The sequence below is a fragment of the Ammodytes marinus genome, assembly GCF_949987685.1.
Source record: "Ammodytes marinus genome assembly, chromosome: 8".
Taxonomy (NCBI): Eukaryota; Metazoa; Chordata; class Actinopteri; order Uranoscopiformes; family Ammodytidae; genus Ammodytes; species Ammodytes marinus.
In genome coordinates this window covers 10,683,101-10,706,578 of record NC_137212.1, presented here as the reverse complement: position 1 = coordinate 10,706,578, position 23,478 = coordinate 10,683,101, and the positions used below count along the sequence as shown (strand labels likewise).

General features: G+C 40.0%; 3 protein-coding genes across 3 annotated transcripts; 1 reads left to right on the top strand and 2 right to left on the bottom strand.

Moving 5' to 3' along the window:
- Positions 1-1,167: 1,167 nt before the first annotated feature.
- Positions 1,168-11,496, bottom strand: naprt (nicotinate phosphoribosyltransferase). Its single transcript, XM_080032939.1, has 13 exons — positions 11,235-11,496; positions 8,849-8,976; positions 8,684-8,766; positions 7,904-8,034; positions 5,703-5,818; positions 4,958-5,154; positions 4,383-4,523; positions 4,150-4,234; positions 3,962-4,042; positions 3,214-3,316; positions 2,415-2,572; positions 1,816-1,923; positions 1,168-1,697 (listed from the first exon to the last, which is right to left on the bottom strand). The coding sequence occupies exons 1-13, from the start codon at positions 11,482-11,484 to the stop codon at positions 1,611-1,613; spliced, it is 1,668 nt and encodes a 555-aa protein (XP_079889065.1). The 5' UTR covers positions 11,485-11,496; the 3' UTR covers positions 1,168-1,610.
- Positions 11,497-13,851: 2,355 nt separating this feature from the next.
- cUnh8orf82 (chromosome Un C8orf82 homolog) lies at positions 13,852-16,196 on the bottom strand. Its single transcript, XM_080032069.1, has 3 exons — positions 15,930-16,196; positions 15,797-15,845; positions 13,852-15,238 (listed from the first exon to the last, which is right to left on the bottom strand). Exons 1-3 carry the CDS (start codon positions 16,092-16,094, stop codon positions 14,739-14,741), a joined length of 714 nt encoding a protein of 237 aa, XP_079888195.1. The 5' UTR covers positions 16,095-16,196; the 3' UTR covers positions 13,852-14,738.
- Positions 16,197-17,900: 1,704 nt separating this feature from the next.
- On the top strand, positions 17,901-22,843 carry LOC307254047 (MARVEL domain-containing protein 3). The gene is made up of 4 exons (XM_080032281.1): positions 17,901-18,066; positions 18,823-18,907; positions 19,418-19,554; positions 20,090-22,843. The coding sequence occupies exons 2-4, from the start codon at positions 18,825-18,827 to the stop codon at positions 20,743-20,745; spliced, it is 876 nt and encodes a 291-aa protein (XP_079888407.1). The 5' UTR covers positions 17,901-18,066; positions 18,823-18,824; the 3' UTR covers positions 20,746-22,843.
- The last annotated feature ends 635 nt before the right edge of the window (positions 22,844-23,478 follow it).

Sequence of the window (23,478 nt, the reverse complement as noted above, 5' to 3'; positions counted from 1 at the left end):
TTTCAAATTGTAGACATAGTGGCTTTATTACAAACACCAACTGAAAACTTCATAAAGAAAAGATTGTGATAAACTTTAATAGTAGTAATATTTCAGACGGTTTTATTAAATAATTCAAAATTTAGTTTAAATTAGTCAAAATATAGGATACTGAGGAGAGGCTACATGAATACACTTCTTGGAAAAACACAGGGATGAAATATATTGAAGTTGTTCTGTTTTTTTTGTTAGCAAACAAAACTAGCAACAACTACATTATCATCCAGTTGAAGTCATGTTTGTCTAATATTCCCTCTGTTTTTGGTCTCCACTAACTCCTGAGTGAAATATGTGTCTTTTTAGCTGCCAAATGCACTATGTTCAACAGATGGTCTCTGTCTGTAAAGTGGGTTTAGTGTGTTTGATGCAACTCAAATGATCCAAATGGACATTTTGGGGACAAAGGTTAAATATGAGTCTGAAAGATTGAAAACAAAGGCTGCATGTTTAGGATCAAACTTCCATGTCAAAGAAGCACTTCATTTGCTGGGACACGTGGTGGAAATGTCCTTAAAAAGCTACTAGCTGTACCTTAAGTTAAAGGTGAAGTAAGAGGTTTATTTATGTTAATATAAGTGTTAAATCGCTCTTTATTCATACAGTGATCACTTTCATAATGTGCGCGTTTCATAAAGCCGATTTCTCAGTCAGCTGCTCTGCATGTAATCGACGGGGATCCCGAAATTAATATCCAATCACAAGAGAGAACGCTACAAACCGACAACCGTCTCAATCATGATCTCACTGCCGGTGCACGCCAGTGCAACAGATGGGTGAATGTTTATGCGCCTACAATGGCGGAGCAGGTAAAAATCCTTCCCAATATCTGTTTTGATGGTTTTTATCCTGTTTTATCACACTTATGGATCTGAGATGATGCTAGATAACTCGCTGCTTGAAGACCGCAGTGCATTAATGTGGTGACGTAGGGACGAGCGAGGGGACTGCTAACTGCAGTAACTGACAGGAAGTTAGCTAAAAGAACCATTCCGCTTACAGCACCTTTAAGATTTATTTATGGTATTAGTCAAACTATTGTTCCTGAGGTCAAGTATGAAGTTTTTCTCCCAGTACTGATGCAAACAAACCTTCTACAGCACTCGGAAACAATTACAGACTTGGCTTTAATTAGTATTAATTTATTTTATTAGAGAATTAACAGGCTGAATTTTAGATTTTTAGCAGAAAAGCATCTGGTTCACAGGACGGAGGTCAGGCCTCCACGTCGACCTGTTGGTGTGGACAGTGTGACTGAAGTGTTACATTGATCCTTTGTTTGGTAGTTTGTTGTGGGAACCATCAAAACCACAGTTTCCAGCATAAGAAGAAAAATCCATTAATTTAAGACAGAGTCTCTGTTTCCATTTGCTTCCGTTTGTTCCTGCACAGCTCTTTGTCAAGCTCTGCTCATTTTAACACTGTCTCAACAACATTAACTTTGACTGACACGTGTGAGTTCATGTATTTGGAGAGATTGGTGTGTTAACACTGTACCTCTGCACATGTACATATCACTGTGAGGTACTTTAAAAAAGAGTGTTAAGAAAAAGACACAAAATAACAGTTATCTTTTAGTTGGCTAAGAGAAAGTTGCTGTTGTTGGAGCTTCCTTTTCTAATCTCTGTCACCAGGCTGTGGAGTTTCTCTGACAGTGCCACCTGGTGGGAGAGAACACAATATTTGAGAAAACAATGTATAGTTATTCTGTGAGATTTCATTGTGTTATATCATGTTTTAAGGACACATTTAAATGCAGGTTCTGTGTCTGAAGCTCACTGTGTAACAGTCTGGCTCCTGCAGCCTCTTGTGTCGAGGGTGCAGAGTCTGCAGGGAGCCCTGGACCTTTGCTCTACTTTCTGCAGCGCTGCACAAAGGGTGTGTGACCTAGAAAGAAAGAGTGTGAGACACATTCATGAAGACTAGACTCCTACACAGTCCAGCAATATTATCTTGCTGTGAACCTTTCTTTTTTGTTTGTAGCTGGGTAGAGCACTGTGTATGTGTATTCCCCCTACATCTCCCTCAATACCTTTCTGAAACTCCCCAACACTCCCACACAAAATCCTTGAAATGGCATTTTCAGTTGTGGTTTATGGTATACACAGTAAGTGTAGAGGGAGACAGAGGATGAATCCAAATAGCAGACTTCATGGGTGTGTCCTCCCCACGAAATCCAGAGTGCTGTCTTATACTGTATATATTGTCCACAAAAGGTGATGATGCACGCCCATGTGTAGGAATAATCAGACTTTACTCTGATGATAACAGAAGAATGAACAGACGTATGGATGGGAGGATCTAAAAAAGAAACTATTGAGTAATTTGGGTTATGTCGAGACGATTTTAATCTTCGAACAGTAACAGTGCATTCTCACCTGTCCTTTGGAAAACACATCCAGGCGCAGACAGGTGACTTGAGCTGGGGTGACTGACACAGAGGAGGCCTTACAGCCCAGAGGGAAGCAGCTGAGCGGGACTCCTGCCTCTGGAGGAGGCTCAACAGCCAGACTCACCAGGTCCAGGAATGGATGACCTGAGAAGGACAAAACACAGAGGGATGCTGGGTAAAAGTTACAGGCGCACAAGCGTCCCAGAGAGACTGGAGGTTCATTATACACTGTACTCTTAAGGTTGAATGAGTTGTGGTGGCAGAAGGAGGGACATTGTGCTACCTAAATCAAAAGGGTTTATTTCCTGTGCTTAACTTCTTCCGCCCCCATGAGGAATTCTGAGTGATTACAACAACACTGACCTGTACGTCCAGGTTTTTTCTTAGCAGTAGAATCAACAACTGAAACATTTATTGGACGCTTCTTGAGATTTTTCTGGGGGGGGGGCTCTTATAACTACACAACGAGTGCCCCCAACCCACATTCATTTATGAATTAGGGTTGGTGAAAGGGACAAAATCTTTTGTAACAATATATACGTTATTTTGTCTCCCAATATATTAAACTCCTGACTACTGAAAACTGCTTATGGATCAAATAAGCAATTATAACTTCTATAACGTTTTTGGGGTGATTCTGCATTATTATATTCCAGTAAAATCAATGAACCTCATCTTATCGATCTTACCTTATCATACCTGCTCATTGTATTGCAACATTAAATACATATTACCATTGTGTCACGTGTATAATGATAAAACAGATAGTGAAGATGAATTCTCACCCTCAGAGTCCACTAGCCTGTACACAGATTTCCTCCCAGGGACAGTGCTCTTCTCTGGGTCCTCACTGATCTTCATCCTGGGCTGCCCCCTCACTTCCACCAGCTTAAACACATAAAGAAAGGCAGTGGTGGACAAGATAAAAGCATTTACTCAAGAACTGAACTTAAGCAAAAATGCACAGTGCTTGTACTTAACTTGAGTTTTTTCATTTTCTACAACTTTATACTTCTACTCCACAACATCTCAAAAGCAAATATTGTCCTTTTTACACAACTAGTTTTTTTTAAGATTACAATTTTCAATCCCTTCCTGTTCAGAGAAAACAACATATATTCATATGTAAGGAGTGAGAAAATATCCCCCTGCTTGGAAAATGCATTATCACAAAGCTATTATCAGCTGTTTAAAAGATACAACAATACAACCCCGCTACAAACAAACGTATATTGATCTGACAGAATATGATGCATTGCTGTTGATTAAACTAGCCAACCGTACATTAAGGAGTTCAAATGAGCCACACCTTTAACATTTATAGCAGGAAAATGCAACATACATGGATGGAAGATTCATCCACAGACATTTATTGAAGTAAGTTCTGAGTGCAGGACTTTCACATGTAGTGGAGTATTTTCACAATGTGGTATGACGTGTCTGAATACACCATACAAATATTAACATGGTAGGAGGAGTGAGTTAAGAGCAGTTGGAGAGACAAATAAGTGTGTGTGTGTGTTAACATTTTACCTTATACACACAGCCCAGAGAGGGCTGTTTTGTGCAGGTGACCAGATGTGTTCCTACACCAACCACATTGATCTCATTCTCCTGAAACAAAAATAATACAAGGAACATCAGGGGGGATAGCCTGAATGCAGTTAAGATGACAGTCAGTAAATGTTGCTTCTTGTTCAGTACATTTTCAGTTAATTTACTTTTTTGTTAAGCTCAACCATGCTCTCCTCTGAGATGTTATTGGTTCCAACGATGATCAGCGAGTCAAAGGCGGAGATGGAGAAACTGTGGAGAAGAAGCAAACCGAAAGGAAAAGATGAATTTAAATGAACAATGGATTACGAGCAGTCACGAGGAGGTGTATATCTTTTCAGTTAAGTTTTGTTTTTCAAAGACAAACGGATGCACACATACAGCATGGTGTATCACTCACTGCTCGCTGCAGAGTCTGAAGACGCGACGCACATCAACCGACTGCCTGCAGAGGTCCCCGCTGTCCAGACGAACTCCCACAGGCCTGTAGCCCAGTTCACACAACGCCAAGGCCACGGCACAGAAGTTCAGCAGACCACTACTGAAATCATACACACACACTATGATTTTCTGCTATTTTTTGTATGATTCTTAAATGATCAACAGATGAATCCATACTAAAGGTTATTGTTAACTGCAGCCTTCAGTGAAGTTCACAGTGCGTAAGTGAGTGTCGTACAGTTACCAGTAGTGAGTGAGACAATTAAAATGTATGCCTCCATGACACCTACTTGTGAAAATAATGTGCAGCAAACTCTTTCCAAATTCTTAACTTAAATCTACAATGATTCCATAGTCCAAAAAGGTTAATTTAGGATAAATAACTTGGTAATTCACTTAAATGTTATTGTAAACAGACTAATAAAAAGGTTGCAAAAAAAGAAGCCAAAACTGTGTCAATTTTCCAACCCGAAACGTATAAGTGAGACTTTGTCAGTATTCACAGGATAAATAAAACTGGTCAGTATTAGTTACCAGCCAACGCTATAGCTGTCAATCACAGGGAGGAAGTTCTGAGGGTAGGCGATGGCGTAGGACAAAAAGGCGGCCAGCTCACCCTCGCGGATCTTCCCTGATTCCGCCCCCAGAATCTCACACACACGACTCAACAAGCCCTTTGTCAGTGAAATAAAGTCCACTGGGTCAGGGTCCCCGTTCACTGGCACCAGAGTCTGAGTGGGTACAGGAAACAGAGACATGTTGCTTAAATAAGGTCAAAAGTCAAATATAATAACACGTGAGCAGAAAAATATCAGATATCAGTCGACCTTTGAATGCACCAACAGTAAGATTGTATACTAAACTGTAGCATTTAATGATAATACATTTACTTTCCCCCCATTTTACTGCTCAATATTCAAACAGATTCCTAATCTGAACACCACTGTCATCATACCTACATTAGACTATGTATAGCTACATTTTCTACACCTTGACACTTTGCTCAAATTTGAATGTGTCCTATGCCTTGACTCTTTACCATATATGCCATTTGGTAAATGGTGAAGAGACAACAACTTTTTTCCACCTTTTTGAAAGTACAGTTGCTGCCCATGAGGTATGACTGTACGGAACCAAATCAACCTCACTTCTCCAACAATAACATACAGTGATATTAACATGAGTGATAAATATAAAACAGTAAAATATTATTGCTGGTGGTGGAGAACGCACGAACGCTCGCTCACTCACTCACTCACTCACTCACTCACTCACTCACCTTTGGCGAAACCTCATCCAAAGAGGCAAAGGAAGTGACATATGAGTGCGCCATGGTTCCAGCTACGGGGATCCCGAAGAGGAAACCAGCCTGAACGTTACTGGTGAGGTCAAACCCTGGAAGACAGATTCTAGTGTCAGACAGTGGGAGTGTCAACATTATCAGGAGGCAACACAGCTGTCAAAAATATAATAAAGTTATTTTTAAGAAAAACTATTTACTCAAGTCAATCTCTTTTGGTGTAGAGAAACAGATATGAAATGGGGTATAGAGGGGAATGACATGCAGAGAACAACCACATGTCGGATTTGAACCGGCTCTGCTGCGAGAAGGACTGAGCCTTGAGAGGACCCTCTAACCACTACACCACGAGCGCCCCCGACTTGAGCTTTTTTCAGGGTGTTTTCTTTATACAGTCCCCTCCAATAGTATTGGAACGGTGAGGCCAATTCCTTTATTTTTGCTGTAGACTGGAAACATTTGGGTTTGACACCAAACGATGAATATGAGACAATAGCTCAACATTTCAGCTTTCATTTCCAGGTATTAACATCTGGATCCGATACACAACTTAGAAGATCGCATTTTTTGAAAAGGAACGCCAAATTTTTAGGAAAGCAAAAGTATTGGAGCAGATAGACTTTAAACAAATTAAAGTGAATAAAATGTAATATTTTGTCGCAGATACTTTGCTTGCAATAACTGCATCAAGCCTGTGACCCATTGACATCACTAAACTTTTGGATTCTTCTTTTGTGATGCTTTTCCAGGCTTTCACCCCAGCCTCATTCAGTTGCTGTTTGTTTTGGGGGGTTACTTCCTTCGGTCTCCTTTTTAGCAGGTAACATGCATGCTCTATAGCGTTTAAGTCTGGAGATTGACTTGGCCAGTCTAAAACCTTCCACTTGATGAGCTCCTTTGTTGTTTTTGCAGTTTTTTTGGATCATTATCTTGCTGCATGATGAAGGATCTTCCAATCAGTTAGGTTGCATCTTTCCTTAAATTGGCAGACAAAATGTTCCTGTAGACTTCTGAGTTCATTTTGCCATCATGTGTTACTGTGTTGTTGTCAAGATGCACCTTTACCAAAGTGATGGAAAGGCTAAAGTTTAGAGAAAGAAAGAATCTGCTCATGATCCCAAACATACAAGCTCATCTGTGAAACACGGTGGAGGCAATGTCATGGCTTGGGCTTGCATGGCTTCTTCTCCGATGGGCTCATTAATCTTCATTGATGATGTAACACATGATGGCAACAGCAAAATGAACTCTAAGTCTGCAGAAACATTTTGTCTGCCAATTTAAGGAAAGATGCAACCACACTAATTGGAAGATCCTCTATCATGCAGCAAGATAATGACCCAAAACACAACAAAGGAGTTAATCGGGGGCAAGAAGTGGAAGGTTATAGACTGGCCAAGTCAATCTCCAGACTTAAACCCTAGAGCATGCATTTTAACTGCCAAAGAGGAGACTTAAGAGAGTAACCCTCTAGCACAAACAGCAACTGAATGAGGCTGCGTTGAAAGCCTGGAAAAGCACCACAAAAGGAAAATGCAAAAGTTTGGTGATGTCAATGGGTCACAGGCTTGATGCGGTTATTGCAAGCAAAGGATTTGCGACAAAATATTAAGTTTTATTCACTTCAATTTATTTAAAGTCTATCTGTTCCAATACTTCTGCTCACCTGAAAATGTGGTGTTCCTTTTCAAAAAATGCTATCTTCTAAGTTGTGTATCGGATCCAGATGTTAATACCTGGAAATGAAAGCTGAAATGTTGATCTATTGTCTTATATTCATATTTTGGTGTCAAACCCAAATGTTTCCAGTCTGCAGCAAAAATAAAGGGATTGGCCTCACGGTTCCAATACTATTGGAGGGGACTGTACATGTCCACTGTTTGTTGTCCTCCAAATGTCTCGGTGAAGATGAATTAAGGTACAGTTTATAAACCTTTATTTAAAGGAATTACTTTTAAAGGATCCCCGGTCTCAGCGATAAAACATATATGTGCGTTTTGTTGAATTGTGAGAGTGCTGGTTGCTGTAATCCGACCTCAGAGAGAAAAGGCCTGGGCAACAACAAGAAAAGAACTGAGTAAAATAAGTATAAGAGTTAAGATAGATAGTTGTACTCTAACAAAAGCACACATTTTGAGAGTGAACTATATATCATTTTTGACAGACCACTTGGCGTTCACCTCCAATGTGTGTGTATCGTGAGGCGGTGAGTCCTCCATCTGGTCCTTGAGCCCTCCTGAGGCCCATCTCCAGCAGCTTTCTGCCGGGGCCGGCCGCCAGGCGGAAACGGGCAGCGTTACTGCACACCAGACTGACGACGCAGAGGAATAAGGCAGAACAGAAAGGGGCTGTTTTATGTTGTATGGTGGAGCCAAACTATTTATGTGGTGTTAATAAATGCACAGTTTGGTACAGAAAGTTGCATTTGCCTGAGTCAAGACTGATGCCAATGTGAAGTACAGCTTTAACTTTATGATTGATTTTAGTGTGTGAGGCTTTACATGCTGTTTGCATCTGTGTCTAAGAAACTTAATTGAGGCTAAAGCACAGATACTACTCACATTGAGTTCAACGCAGCTTCTGACACTAGAGGATTGGCTGCAACTGTCTGTTTAATATCATTGTAAATTAATATCTTAGTTTTTTCTTTTTTTTAAAGCTTTTTCTATGGCATGGACAGCAGAGAGACAATGAATACTGATGGCCCCAGACCTCAATCAAACATGAAATGTCATAATTCTGTATACAAAACTAGGTTTGAACAATAAATCAAAGAAGACCAATACATCAATCAATAGTTAAATAGATGTACTGGTTGAAGCCCAAGAAGTATGGTTTTAAGGTTTACTGTTTATATGTCGAGCAAAAGGCACCAATAACACATTCAGGTACATCCATTCAAATCGTATGGATTTTCTATGTACTGTATAGAGTATTCATATGTGTGTGTGTATTGTTACCTGGCGTAGTTGACCAGACACAGTAAGCTGGTCTCCAGCAGTTGAACCACAGCCAGTGGACCTGCCACCTCTATCAAAGGCACCTGCAAACATGTGGCACAAGTTACTCCCTGTGGACTGTAAATACATGACCTTTGACCTTTACTTTTCACCCCTGCGGCTCACCCTGGCGAACACCACGGTGCCCTCTGGGACGGAGCGCAGTGTGACCCCGGAGCAGTCCAGGCCTCGCAGGAACGTGAAGAAGGCGGGGTCTGTGGCCGGGGGCAGGACAGAGCGCAGGAACTCCACATCTGGATCCACAAAAAAAAGAAAAGAAAAACACACACACTAATATAGTGACCACAACAGCTGGAACAGTGGGCATTCTTCAACCTAAAACACATGTGCACGCCTCTTACACAATCACGTGTGCCTCATGTGACCCCCTCCCGGCCTCACATGTCCTGTCTCAACACACTCACATAGAATTACAATGATAGAGCTAAATCTAATGACGTTATGCACAACTAATCTAATCCCGGATCCACAGACCTAAGGAACTGTGCTGAGGTTTAACGTAGTACATTTCGGATATTTTTTTGCTGTGTTTTTACTTTACTGTTGGAAAGGTATCAATATCCCTAAAAAAGGGAAAAGTACAAGTAAGTGTATATAGCAAGTCAAAATATTCCCTTCCTGCTAATGTCCTACTAAATCCTACTGAAGAAGAGAGGGATCCCTTACTCTGTTGACTCTCCCTGAGATTTCTTCGATTTTTTTTTATTCCCGGTAAAGGGTTTTTACTGGGAGTTTTTTCTCAGCCGAGCTAAGGGTGTAAGGGCAGGGTGTCATATTGTATGAAATGTAAAGCCCACTGAGACAAATGTATTTGTGATTTTGGGCTATACAAATAAAACTGATTTGATTTGATTTGAAGAAAAAGTGCTTAAAGTATCAAAGATACTCCAGAAAGTGTCATTCCCACTGCATATAACATTCTGAACTCTGAATGCTGAGGATTAAACATGGCCCTTATGTATAATATATGTAATGTGTCTGTCTCTATGTATATTTATGTTGAATGCAATGTTGAAAATCCATGTGTCCTTCTTCAATAGCTTTTAATTCATCTGACACAGTGTCTCCAAATAATTTTTTAATACAAAATTCTTCAGATTAAGCCTCTTAATTTTCCTCTCAAAGTGCACCAGATCAGTATTTTGAAATCAATTCTTTGAGTGACAGGAAGCCAGTGTAAAGACCTCAGAACTGGGGTAATGTGATCCACTTTTTTGGTCCTAGTGAGGACTCGAGCAGCAGCGTTCTGAATTAGCTGAAGCTGTCTGATAGATTTTTTTGGAAGGCCAGCAAGGACACTGTTACAGTAGTCAAGTCTACTAAAGATAAATGCATGGATAAGTTTTTCTAAATCTTGCTGAGACATTAATTCTTGATATGTTTTTAGGTGGTAGTAGGCTGATTTATTAATTGATTTAACGTGTTTCTTGAAATTCAAGTCGAAGTCTACGACAACACCAAGATTTCTGGCTTGGGGTGTGGTTTCTAACATAACGGATGTAAGCTGTTAATTCACAATTCTAATTTTGTGAATTGTGATGTTGGTTTATAAAGCAATAAATGGTTTAGGGCCAAAATACATTACTGATATGCTGATACGTTATGAACCGTCCAGAGCCCTTAGGTCGTCTGGGACAGGTCTACTTACAGTCCCTAGAGTTAGGACTAAACAAGGAGAAGCAGCTTTTAGTTATTATGCACCAACAATCTGGAACAAACTCCCAGAAAACTTGAGGTCTGCAGCAACTCTCAGTTCTTTTAAATCGAGTCTGAAGACTTTTTTGTTTCCATTTTAACCTGCAATTTCTATTTTATTTGCTTCTTTTATTCGCTTTTAAATGTTTTATAATGTGTTTTATGTATGCTTCTAATCTTGCCCCTGTAAAGCACTTTGAGTGGCCTTGTGTCTGAATTGTGCTATATAAATAAACTTGCCTTGCCTTTAATTTGCAAGGAAAATGTTGCCATGAAGAAGGATTACAATTTACGAAGACACTATGAAACTAAACATCAGAGCAGTTACGTGTCCTGATAAATGTGTTATTTTTGCAAAGTGGCCCGGCCCTTCGTAGATTTTTCTATATGTGGCCCTCAGTGAAACAAGTTTGGACACCCCTGCTCTAGAGAAACAAACTCAGCGTTTGTTACAGACCTTTCATTAAACTCTCCTGTACGCAGTTTGTGCCATACTTTTAGCTATGCTTCATGTCCCGATATTTACAGCACACAGGAGATTAATAACTCTTGTATGTCAAAGTTGAGAGCTAAACGTCAAAGTTCGCAGAAACACCTCCCACCCGAACTCAAGTTTTCTCATTGACACTCTCACAGCGGTCGCACGGTGACTATTGCACAACCCAAACGGAAAGCGTAAAAATTAGTTTGGAGGAAAGAAATGTCATTCAATTACTGTGTCATTAAAACATGTGGCAATAAACTGATGCGTTAATAGCAAAAACGGAGACCATTGGTTCCAAGTTAAATTCCTCACCTTCGTCAGTGAAGCGAAAGCTGCGCAGTAACAGCAGACAGTCGTGGAGCCCGGCGAAGAGCGAGAAGCCTCCGCCGAACGGATTGTCCCGGAAGAAGAGCTCGAAGACAGCGGGCTCCTGGTGCCGTCCGGTCCGCCAGTACGCGTACGCCATGGTGAACTGGTACAGGTCCGTGAGAAGCGGAGGGACCCGATCCCGAATAGAGCGCTCCATAACCCTGCTGCATGTGTTGCCGGACGGCGCTGCCATGTTCTTACTAAAGGTTGGCTCAGGTCCTCTGATGCTGAGATCTCTGGGATTTGCAGTTCTCCACAGCTCCTCTGGGTCTTTCACCTATGACCTACTACTGAGGGAGATTTATGGAGGGCCTATGAAGGCAGTCATGGTTCTGTTGCTGCATTGTTCTACTAACCAAACCATTTATGGGTCTATTTAATGAATTATACAAATATATCATTATACGAATTCGAATAGCCTGGTACTTAATGTGAATGTAGCCTATAAATTTGAATTTAATCTAAATGTGTCAAATATTTTTTATTATAGTTTAACATGTTTGTAAAGTTTTAAATATAGTGAATTTAAAGTATAAAACTTTTAAAGTAAAAACGTAGGCAACCTGATTAGAGCACAAGTACTTTAAAAAAAAGATTTGAGTGAATGTTTTTAGTTTTTTTAAATGACACAGAGGCTTCTTCATACGTTTAGTTGCCAGAAATTGTTAAATACTGTAGGTATTTACAAATTATGTGTCCTGTATTTATCCTATGAACAATAAACACACCCGTTTGTTTATTTTGCATTATTAATTATTAATAGAGACACATTTTACATATGTACTTAACGTCCAAAGTAACTGGTGCTCTTTCCTCTTTAGTTGATTTGCTGTATTGACCTACTTTCCACTTAAGAAGCAATTTAGCATGTGACTGAGTCTGATCTGAGACACTGGGAGCATGAAAGAAATCCCAGAGACTGAATTAACTTTTGTTTGGTTTGAGTTCAGCTTGAAATGGTTCTCTAACGTGTTGTTCAGGATGATAAATATGACACGTTTGGAGATAAACATATATAACAGGAAAGGTGTCCTTGTCCTCCAACATATTAGAAGGTTAATCTTTTACAGACTTTTCTCTAATCTATTTATTCTCATTTACTGCCGGATAGTTAAACCACTTCAGGGCCATGCATATGATTCAGATTAATTCACAGTAATCTGTAATGAGGGGAGGGGAATGGAGGTGCTGCTTTGTTTGTGGTGTCTCAACCAGGGCCGCCCATAAGGGGTAGAAAGTGGGAAGGCTTTCTAGGGCCCGGCCACTTGAGGGGCCTATGGTCTTTGGAAGCCAAGAACCTAACTAAGCTAAACTTTATTTTTAGATTTTTAGATATTTATGTCAATAACTATTCAAAGTTGAGTGTTTACACAGAGCCGCGGCTCCGCTTACGGCCATTTAAAAAGCAGACAGCGGAGTGTAACTGTTTCAAACATAATCCATCCTATAAACCCTTTGTGTGCCAAATGGTGACAAGATTGGGTTTTGATATTAAACAGGTTTGGCTGGATAATATTTACTGAGTCATTCCTGCTCATGGAAAACCTGTGTAGGCCTACTTGCTACTTGTGTCTGGGTGTCGTTGTGAAAAGTATTTGGACCCCATGAAAAAACAGGTTGGGGACTATACTGTAACTTCTAAAGGCTTTGACATAAGTCTTCAGGTTAACACGACCAGCCAGGTCTGACCAGTTTTTCACAAACCTGGCCAATTGACCAACCAGCCGGGTCATACCACAATGAAGCTGACGAGCAGCATCATCCTGTTTTAATTATTGCCGTAACCACCAAGGTCCTGCTTTCTGTATTGTTTCTAAAAATTAAAATAGACCTAAAAATGTTCTTAATGCAAATAAAGACACAAAGCACAAATAAGTTGGACATAATTGAAGGAACAGATTTGAGTTCAAAGATTAAGAACTTTTTTTGTAATGATTTCAGTGCTTTTGCAGTGATGAGAGCAGAATGAACTAAGCCTAAATGTTGCAACCAAACATAGGCCAACTTTATAGTTTTGAGGGTAGGTTGGTTTGGTTATTCATGGAGAGAACCACCTTTTTTCATTTGTGTGTGAAGAATTTGTTGTTGATGTTGTTATTTATTTCAACAATACCACCAAAAGATTTCAAATTATTTAATGTCATGTGCAGAAATACAAAAAAGTGCAATATTTGCAAGTAATACATGTATGTGTTTATTGAGGGATGAGCGCACTCACTCTCATTGTTGATAGGAGTAATGGGTAAATTGGTCCATTGACTGGAGGTTTTCAGGGGCCCAGCCATTTGTGGGCAGGCCTGCATACATATGATTCAGATTAATTAACAGTAATCTGTAATGAGGGGAGGGGAATGGAGGTGCTGCTTTGTTTGTGGTGTCTCAACACTCAACAGAATCGAGTGTTATGTAACAGATTCTGTTTTTTTTTCTTCTTTTTTTTTATAAATAAATGTTTAAGGCTGTAGTGGAGTGATGTTGACATGTTTGAAAAGAGGTTCATTAAAGCAGGTGTGTGAAAAAGGACAAGATGCCACAGAGAAACTGTTTTTCAATGCACACTTTTTATTCTGTCGGTTAGATTTATTAATGTTTTTTCTTTGATACTTTAAATTCTCGTGAGTCATTTTAAATGTAGAACTGGAATATACAAATTCAGGAAATATAAACATTCAATAATCTCATCTTCAAATGAGATCTGCAATCAAGCTTGTTTTATGGTAAGAAGACAACATGTGCATGTTGAAAGTCCCATGGCGTCTGACTGGCCTACATGGAAACCTTCTGCATCATCAGTGATATAACCACTACTCACACATCACATATTGGCACACCCCTACCATCCCTTGAATCACTTTAACGCAAACAGACACTACGCAGACAAGCAAAATCATCTCTGATCCCACTCACCCTGCACACTATGCCTTCTAGCTACTGCCCTCAAGGAGGTGTTACAGGACAATTACCTCCAGAACAACACGCATCAAAAACAGTTTCATTCCCACAGCAATAAACATTCTGAACTCTGAACGCTGAGGATTAATCATGGCCCTTATGTATTATATAGTGTGTATGTATATTTGTGTTATACGTTTTGTATTTAATGTTAATTTGGAACCTGTACCAAGCTGTACTGAAAACAAATTCCACCAGACTGGCTATGTGGTCATTAAAAGAATCAATCAATCAATCAATCAATCAATCAATCAATCAATCAATCAATCAATCAATCAATCAATCAATCAATCAATCAATCAAACATAAAGTGGAAAATGATGACACATCGGCCCAGGCTTTGTAACAGTGACCATCACACTGCGATCACAGCAGGGAGAAAAAGTATTTTCCTGTGTCAGTATGAGACACTCACACTGCAAGGCTTATTTGCATGGCATCCCAGAATGATATATTAAAATCTAAAGCTAAACCTTTTGACCAGTTCTGGTTATATCATCCCAGCTCTCCATGCTGCCCGCTGCCCTCCTCCACAGTAGGGAAGCATCCAGCGAGCTCATTGGTCAGTGTGTGCTCCTTTCCTCCCCAGAGAAAGTGCGTGGGCTGTCCTGATTGGCCTTGCTCTGAAGCGTAAACAAAGAAGTTGCTGAGCTCGATGGCCAGTGCCGAGCAGACCAGGCCGACGCCCCCTCCACGCTCTAAGGAGGGGTGGTAGAGACGCCCGCTGACAGGATGCATGTACAAAGCTTCTGGGCGGAACGGTACGGACAACTTCTCCGCCCCGCCGCAGTAGGACAGCAGCTCCTGATCTCCCATGATGCCCGGCGGCGGCCCCTCAGGGCCCTGCAGCAGGTGGGTGAAGACGACGGGACGGTCGTCGCAGCGCAGGAAGTTCCTCTCCCTGCCACACAGGGACAGGAAGGGGAAGTCCTCCTCATAACGACCACTCTGATTGGAACGCAGACGACTGAAGAAGAAGACCAGGAACTTTTTATCTAGGGAGGTGAAGAAACGTCTTCAGAATATATTAAAACACACACACACACACAACTGTAGTACAATATCTCTGACATCATTATCTGATCTTGGGTTCCTGTCATTAAGATCCAAGTGATGTTCTGTTTCTCTTATGATCAACAAATTAAGTTAACTCAAAACCAACAATATAAGATCCACTAACTAGTAGTCTATAGGCTATGTCTGTGTATTAAATTCTGAACAATAGCGTTCAACTCTATTCAGCTCTATTTCCTCCTGTTTGGGTTAAGTTCAATAAAGGAAAATTATGAAAACAACTTTTCAAAATTTAACTTTTTTTTTCTTTCTTTTAAGTGTCTTCAGAAGCAACTGTGGGGTTGGACCTGAGAACAACTAGGAGGCTGGGGAAGTCAGAAAACTATTCAGACAACGAATTGCACATTATTGGTTTTAGTCTTTTGATTGAATTTGTTGACAATAATGAAGCCTATTTAAAGTGTTAAATCCATTTTAAAACCTCAACGATGTATGTTGTGATCAGACATAGTGCATTCTTAAAGAACAATCAGTTTTACCTTTGAAGCAGGTGACAAAGTTCTTCATTTTCGTGTCATCCAGGAACAGCTGCAAGCACAGACCAACATGTCATGTCAGCAGCACATTCTAAATAAATTAAATGTTATGATGGATTACACCTTACATACCCACCTGTCCTTGGTGGTCAATGTAGTAGAAGTATTCACGGATACGTGGTTCCGGGCTCTGGCCCTGGATGTATGTAGCGGTGGTTCTGGAAGCGGTGTAGCCGGCGGGCAGGCAGCGCAAGGCGGTCAGAGCTCTGCAGCTGAGAGCCGCAGTCCGGAGGAACAACATGTCCGAACAGAGCTCAGAGGGTGAATATGTCCCGGGATAGAGAACGAAGAGTGTGTGAGTCTCTATTATGAAAAGGAGCTACAATCTCACGTTGCCCTCATGTTTTTGTTTACATCAGAATCAACCCGGAAGAATTTCACTGTTGCAACGTCGTGCGTTTTTGACTGCCGCCGCCTAGTGGACGCTGATAATTCTATAGTTTTACATGCTTATTTCAATAGGCTACTATTGTCAAAGATCGAACACAAGTTAGTCTAGCAAAGCCAGACCAAACTACAGCAAGTAACGTAGCAAAAAAGAGAGCTGGGTTTACATACAGAAACATTTTAAAAGCTCTATTAAAAAAAATCAATTTATTCTTATGATTGAATTTAAAGTGTTTCAATTAATATGAATAAACAAACACATAGGCCTAGTGGTCTCTTCCTTCCTTTCCCCTGTATTACTTTAAACTAGGCCTACGTTTTTTTTAATAATCATTCAGTTAAATAATCAAACAGAAAACAATGAAAAAGAAAATAGGCTAACATATCAAATAAAACATTTAAATGTCAAATTAAAAATACACATTTAATAACAAAACAATGAAACACTAATCAAAAAGACAAGTTAAAGGGGGAGGGTTTAAGTTGTCATAGGCTACTCCCAAAAATGTATTTTTTCATAGATTCATAATTTTTTATTTTGTTAAACTTTTGGACTGAACAAATCTGTGTGCATTTAGTTCCCTCCTTTGTTGTGGACAGTATTTGTTTTATTTGCATCTATTTAGTTACATGTTATACAACAAGTTAAAATGCAATAAACTACCAAGAATGATTTCAAACACAGAAGAAATTAATAAAAAAGTGTTTACGGGAAAAAGAAAGAAAGAGAACATACACCATAAATCAGTAGGCTTATTTTCCTCAAAGGGAGTGTGTTATAAGGGAAAATAGGAAAACACTGAGTGTAGTTTGGCAATCCAATGGTTTCTTTAAAAATGCAGGAAAAAAACTAACTCCAAAAGAATGTGCCTGAAGGATTTTTATTTTTTGGAGTAGAACATTGCTCACATTCCTCTCTGTATCAGTCAGACTGTCTTTGTATAAGCCTATATAGTCTATAAAATATCAGAAAATAGAGAAATGCCTGTTGAATGACAAAATATATTCAGTGGTGGTAGAAGCAGTCAGATAACTAACTAAAATAAATTACTGATACTATACTGGGTAAATACTAAGGGATATAAAAAAAAGAAAGAGTTGTCTCGAACAAGTAATTAGGCTTCTATTCTCTGTAATATCTATGACAATAAACTGAATATCGTCTGTTATTCGAACATTACTTAATCGACTACTTGCTGCAGCTGATAGTTGCTTGTCTGATGATATCACACAGACCTTTTTAGAATGCAGCGACTTGGAAAATGTGAATTCAGCCTACATATTGTATAATAACTTGGCATGTGTGATAGTTAATTCCAAGCAGAGAGCAATGTTGTTGAGTGAACAACAACAAGAAGGCTCTTCTTCAGGGAGCTGCATATAAATCGGTCTTGGCAGATAAAAGATGCACATAAAGAACCACATTCCTCTACACCACAGCAACAGACAGACAGACAGATAGACAAGAAGAGGCTGCTATTAAAGGCCAACGCCCCCTAAAACAGAGTAGGCTATAAACAGAGGCTTCTTTGGCTTCACAGATGGGACTGACGCCACACAATACAAAGCGGCTGATTTAGACGAGTTGGTAATGCCTTGAGCTTCATCCAAAAAGAAAAAGAAAAAAAACGAAAAAAAAAACGTGGGTAGTGAATCTCCAGCTGTGATCCACATCCGCCTACCTGAGTTTCCCTTCCGCCCCCTTCACCCAGGTAGGGTGGAGCTGTTTCTACCTTGACTCTTCCAACAGACAGGAGAGCGAGTTATGAGTCCAATAATGGCGATATAGTCGGACTTTGGAGCGCTTTCGTCGATTTATATTCACAGTAAGTTCACCTATTGATTGTTAACGGTCGAATGAATCCAGTAGGTTAGACACAGTTCTTTTAGCTGTGTGTTTATCATAAATACAAGGGTGCGGAACCATGTTTTTTTTGTCCCTTTTTGGTCTTTTGACCACCTTTAAAACTAGACTAGAAACCTCTTCCACGGTTGCTTGGCAAAGTTTATAAAGCATAGTCGATTGAACTGTTTTCATTGTTCTTGTTTTTTTGTTCTAAAAATAGTATTTTATAATAATACGATATATTAATGTGTAGCCTAGATTCTAACGTAAGCGTACGTCAACAATTACTCGTCTAGCACACCTGTTATGGTGCGTTCCGGTTGTACTGGGATGTCGGAATTTTCAGAGTAACTTTGATCATCTGTGTCCAAAGAAGGTCTTAATGTTTTTTTTAATTAATAAAATACTGTTATGTGATAATAGCAAAATGTAAAGATGTACATGAAGTTCTAACGTAAATTACGTAAACGGTGTTTAATTAATTTAACTTTATTTTAGACACAGGCTTTGTAGGCATAGAGTAATTTCGACTAGCCTATTCAAAATAAATTATCTTTTTCCAATCGTTTTTCATTAATAAAATTGTATTTTATGATAGCCTAACTAACTTAATAAATGTAAACACATTTTAAAAACAAAGCGCTTACTCTGTAGGATCAGGATGTGACTTGTTCTTGTAACGTAACTTTGATTATATTGTTCAAAGGTCATTTTCTGTGCCACTTTCAACCCACAGGCATGAGCCAACCGGCCCGTTCCAACCGGGGACACCGGGAGAGAAACGGAGACAACCGACATTACAGAGACTCCCACGATGACAGGTGGGGTTCATCTCCTGTCCTTAAAGATCATAGAAAAATACTGTTTTTCCTTTTTATGATAACCTGTAGGCTATTGTTTTTAATAATGTTTCTTAATTTGTATCTTCATTTTCAGTCTTTTTAAATAGTATCAAAGCAAAACTAAATAAAGAAAAACCTAAATTCTTAGATACAATTAATTTGTTTGAATAGAGTGAATAACTATCTTTACACGGCTTTACATTGTACAGTTTAGTCATTATTATCATAGAAAATATGTCAATCTAGTTCATTGTATCTTATTTTTTATCTTAGTTGGTCACCTGCCTTATTCAGTGTCCATATCTATTTTTTTTGTGAGTATAAGTGTGTTCGTTGCTGTAAGAGCAACTTCCCATTGGGATTATCACTAAGTAACTAGCGAAAAAGTCAAGTTTCAAAAGCTGTTCTTTTCTACTTTCTTTTCACTGCTGTAATAACTTAGTATAAAACTTCCTGAGTCTCATTATGCATGTGTCTTCTATGATCCAGCTCTTCCTCCAGACCCCCATACTACCCTAGAGAAGCTGATGCCCCCCCTAAACATGTGCGGGAACGTGAACGTGAACGGGAGCCCCCTCGGGTTGAGCACCAGGATTCCAAATGCACAAACATCTGCTCCAGGAGGGGTAAGTCAGGAATGGAAGTATCTGTGGCAAACCAAACAAAAGCTCTTCTGAATGAAGCTACTCAGTCACAGGACGGACTTTGGTTTCAGTCTCACTGCGGCTCAGTCCTTCCTCCTATGAATACTGAACAGACCGGTTGTTCTGGTGTTTACAAGCCTCTATTAAGGAGGAGAAATCTTATATCCATGTCTAATAGATTAATCATATACTCCTGGCCATGTACCTACTCACACAGTCTTGATCCTCTAGGAATGTTAATAACATGACATTTGGTATATTCCTCAAGGTTAGTTGTTTGGGTAGTTAATCAAACAACAAAACATACATAATAGTGCCTAGGTGTGAATTTGTATAACTATTAACATAATGCTGTGAACGGGTCTGTGTAAAATATATATGTATTTATCTATACAATATATATGAACATATATATTATAAACAGATGTAAACATGTTGTGACCTGTGCTCAAACATGACCATGATGTAATTTAGTGATGTCATTCCTCACCTGCCTCGTGTGTGGTCTCCCTTGTAGGCATCATGCTGATCTGTGCTGTACTGACCAACAGCCTGGTCCTGATCTGTGTGATCGCGGCTCAGATGGTGACGACGGGCCTTTCCGCCGCGAGCATGAGCGGCTTCAACATCAACTCCAACTTCAACCTGCAGGGCACCGAGCTGCAGAAGGTACGAGACCTGGACATGCAGTACAGCCAGATGAGGGCGCCCAGCCTCTACGGCGGCATCCCCTTCGCCCTGACCAACGGAGTGGTCTCTCTGCTGTTTGTGGTGGCCGGGAACAAACCGGCCCATCTGTTGTCCCGCAAGCTCATGTACGGAGCGCTCATCTTTCAGGCGGTTGGGGCGGTGGCGTATGTGGTCGCCGTGGGGCTCTTCCTGCACTTCATCATCAGGATCAACGCCACAGACGTGTGCCAGCAGCGCGAGAGGCTGTACTCACGCAGCGGCTACACCTGGATGAACTGTGACGTGAGCGGGGCGGACGCGGCTGTGGCTCTGTTCGGCCTAATCACGGCCATCCTGTACACCGCCGGCGCAGTGCTCACCTTCAAGACCATCCGGGGAGTGAGGCGCTACCTGCAGGAGAGAAAACGCAGAGAGGCAGAGAAACAGCAAGCCAGGGCCAACCCACAGAGAGCCCCGCTGAGGGCTGACACTACCTCTGTGTGAGGGGGGGTTGGAGGAACGGACATCTAGGGGCCTTGATCACAAATGAGATGAGTGGGTTAACCAGCTATCTTTGCGCTTGACTGAGGTTTTCTGGTGTGGGTGAAGCAGCTCACTTTTTAACCAGGGTAGATCACCATGAAGGCCTATGCTGCATGGTTAACCTGCTCTGAGTTTTGGTCAGAGCATCATTCCAAACCTGGTCCAGTCACCCGTCATTCCTACAAAATCCTGACAAGGATAAAAGTAATTTCACAATAATCTATTTGACAGGTTTTTAAGAGCAACACGTAGAGACATTTAAATACCTTTTCCTACAGAGGTAATTGGTGTTCCCTCCAGTAAGTTTTGCTATACTTTTCAATACTTTTTGGTTTTTACTTTGATTCGTAGTGAATTGACTTGGGGATATGGACTCCAGTGGTTTATATAGGCAACACCTGTGTCATATGATCTGATTGAAACTCACCCTGCATTCCAAATCGCATACTATCTACTATTTAGTATGGTAGAAAAAAGATTTAGGATGTCCCGATTCTTGTGGCCAGATTTATGATGGTTAGAGGTACCCGGATGTCTACTACATCCTGCCAAGATTTTTAGTGTTAAACAGCATCCTATTTGGGCGATTCTGACCCAAAATCCAGTGCGAAGCTGAAGTGACGTCACATCAACGGAGCCTCCATATGAAAACAAACAGGGATGCAACTGATATAAAAGCAAGAGGCAAGATCAAGGCGCAATGTTATGATGAAATGAACAAGTAAAAGTATGTCCCAATTGTATGCTTACTGCATCCTAACTAGATTCTTTTTATCGTCAGATTTAGTATGTAGAATAGAAAAAAGAAAGAGTATGCGATTCGGAACGCAGGGTCAGTGTTCAAAGCGTGTGTGTCTGTCCTAACGATTCTTGTTGAATGTTAATTCCTCAGCTGATGTAAAGACTAGCAACAGCAAGATACAAGAAACCTTTTTAGCACCACCATGTGGTTAGTTTACAACACTAACATCTTAATGCATTGTGCTTTTTGCTGCCTATCGTAGTAAATGTCACTTTTACTGTGTTGATTTAACAGTAAAAGTGAAAAAGTTCACATCAGCTAATGAAAACATGGAGTTGAGTCTTTTAGCTTTATAGAATCAGTGAGATGATAACTGAGTAAAAAGTATACCCACCGTCTATGTTTGTCAGTTAGTGTTCAAATTAAACATTTTGATATCGCACTCTTCTGGCAGCAAAAACAGCCATACTCTACTGTTGACTTACAAGTGTATCACATGCTCGTTGTATAATTTTTACTGTTTATATTTGACTAGGCTAAAAAGCAGTTTGTGTTGCGGCAGTTGACTAATTTGACATGAAATTCTCCACCCAGGGTTCTGATGAGGTTGCATCTAATTTGTCTTTTTAAATGTTCAATCAACAGACTCGTGGAGGCAACTGTTTTTATGTTTGAACAATGTTTATATGAATGTTTTTAACTTGTGTAATGAATGTGTTTTTATATCAAAGTTTGACTTTATAATGCAACGTTTTTGAGACAGAAACTGTCCAAGAATTGATTTATTCAAATTAAAACCTCTATCAATGTGATTTTAGTCAAGACGTTCCTCTTTACGAAGACAAGCCTGAGAAACAAAACGAGCCTACAGGGGGCACCACAACTCTGTACACTTGCTGCTGCTGTGTCCTGTTGTTTAGGTTCTCTGTCCCCTCCAGAGGCTTCCTGCCAGCCATGACATCACTGCTGTTTGTCCCCTCTCTGCTGTCGCACAATGGGCAATACACATACACACACACAAACGGAGGACACTCCAGTGATGTAACTGTTGGACCGTTCAGTCAAGACTTAATTACTGACAAAAGACATTCTCAGGAGTGAGGTAATCACCGGAGTTCTAATTTTACCCCCTTCAGAGGACACAATGCACTGATTGTATCAGAAGCACCAACGGCACAACGTGACATTAGCTGAGGGAAACGTTTGTTAGCTGTTGTTGAGAACTTCTTAAACATTTTATTTTTGAAGATCTAACTTCAACAGTCAGTGTTTTATGTGATGTGTTTTGACATGTCTGCTGCCAACCTGATACATAAAAGGTGCATGGAGTCTGGCTGCCTGCAACAAACAATTATTTTGATTATCAGTTTATCTAGAGCTGAGTCGACAGAAAATAATTAAAACGCCTATTTTTCATATTCCATTAGGTAGTTTTTCAAGCAAAAAACAATATTCTTATCAGTTGTAAATATGTGCTATCATTTGTGATATTAAATGAATAACCATAAACAATACTTTAGTTGGTTGGTCGCTAAAAGTTAGTTGAAATCATCGATTTGGGCTTAATTGAATTAAAATGACTTTCCAGCCCTGGATTAATCTGGCAATTATTGTGTCAATAAATAGCTTGGCGAAGAAAAAATCTCATAAGTAAAAATAAAATAAATTGCTAATGCCTTAAAGGTGTTAATGAACAGCCTAGGCTTTGCGAACTGGTATGTACCGTAAACAAAGGAGGCCCATCATAGCTACCAACAGGTTGTGTGTACACACCAGCTTTCTTTTTCAGTGCACACACAGTATGGACAGGTAGCGGATCACTAGAAAATATTTACTGATTTTGACAAGCATTCTCCAGAATCGCTTACTCCACATTTAAGGTTGCGGTGACTTTTTCGAATAGTTTATATTCCCCAAAAGAAACATGATAAAAAATAGAAACAGTTAAGGGA

What these genes read in the sequence shown, in the direction of transcription:
- naprt (XM_080032939.1), bottom strand. Translation starts at nt 11,484, where the DNA reads ATGGCAGCGCCGTCCGGCAACACATGCAGCAGGGTTATGGAGCGCTCT. An exon ending in TGGATGAGGTTTCGCCAAAG is followed by an intron (nt 5,155 to 5,702) that starts GTGAGTGAGTGA and finishes GTACCCACTCAG; the next exon opens with ACTCTGGTGCCAGTGAACGG. An exon ending in TTCAGACTCTGCAGCGAGCA is followed by an intron (nt 4,235 to 4,382) that starts GTGAGTGATACA and finishes TCTTCTCCACAG; the next exon opens with TTTCTCCATCTCCGCCTTTG.
- cUnh8orf82 (XM_080032069.1), bottom strand. Translation starts at nt 16,094, where the DNA reads ATGTTGTTCCTCCGGACTGCGGCTCTCAGCTGCAGAGCTCTGACCGCC. An exon ending in ACATTGACCACCAAGGACAG is followed by an intron (nt 15,846 to 15,929) that starts GTGGGTATGTAA and finishes CTGTGCTTGCAG; the next exon opens with CTGTTCCTGGATGACACGAA. An exon ending in CTTTGTCACCTGCTTCAAAG is followed by an intron (nt 15,239 to 15,796) that starts GTAAAACTGATT and finishes TCACCTCCCTAG; the next exon opens with ATAAAAAGTTCCTGGTCTTC.
- LOC307254047 (XM_080032281.1), top strand. Translation starts at nt 18,825, where the DNA reads ATGAGCCAACCGGCCCGTTCCAACCGGGGACACCGGGAGAGAAACGGA. An exon ending in AGAGACTCCCACGATGACAG is followed by an intron (nt 18,908 to 19,417) that starts GTGGGGTTCATC and finishes TCTATGATCCAG; the next exon opens with CTCTTCCTCCAGACCCCCAT. An exon ending in AAACATCTGCTCCAGGAGGG is followed by an intron (nt 19,555 to 20,089) that starts GTAAGTCAGGAA and finishes TCTCCCTTGTAG; the next exon opens with GCATCATGCTGATCTGTGCT.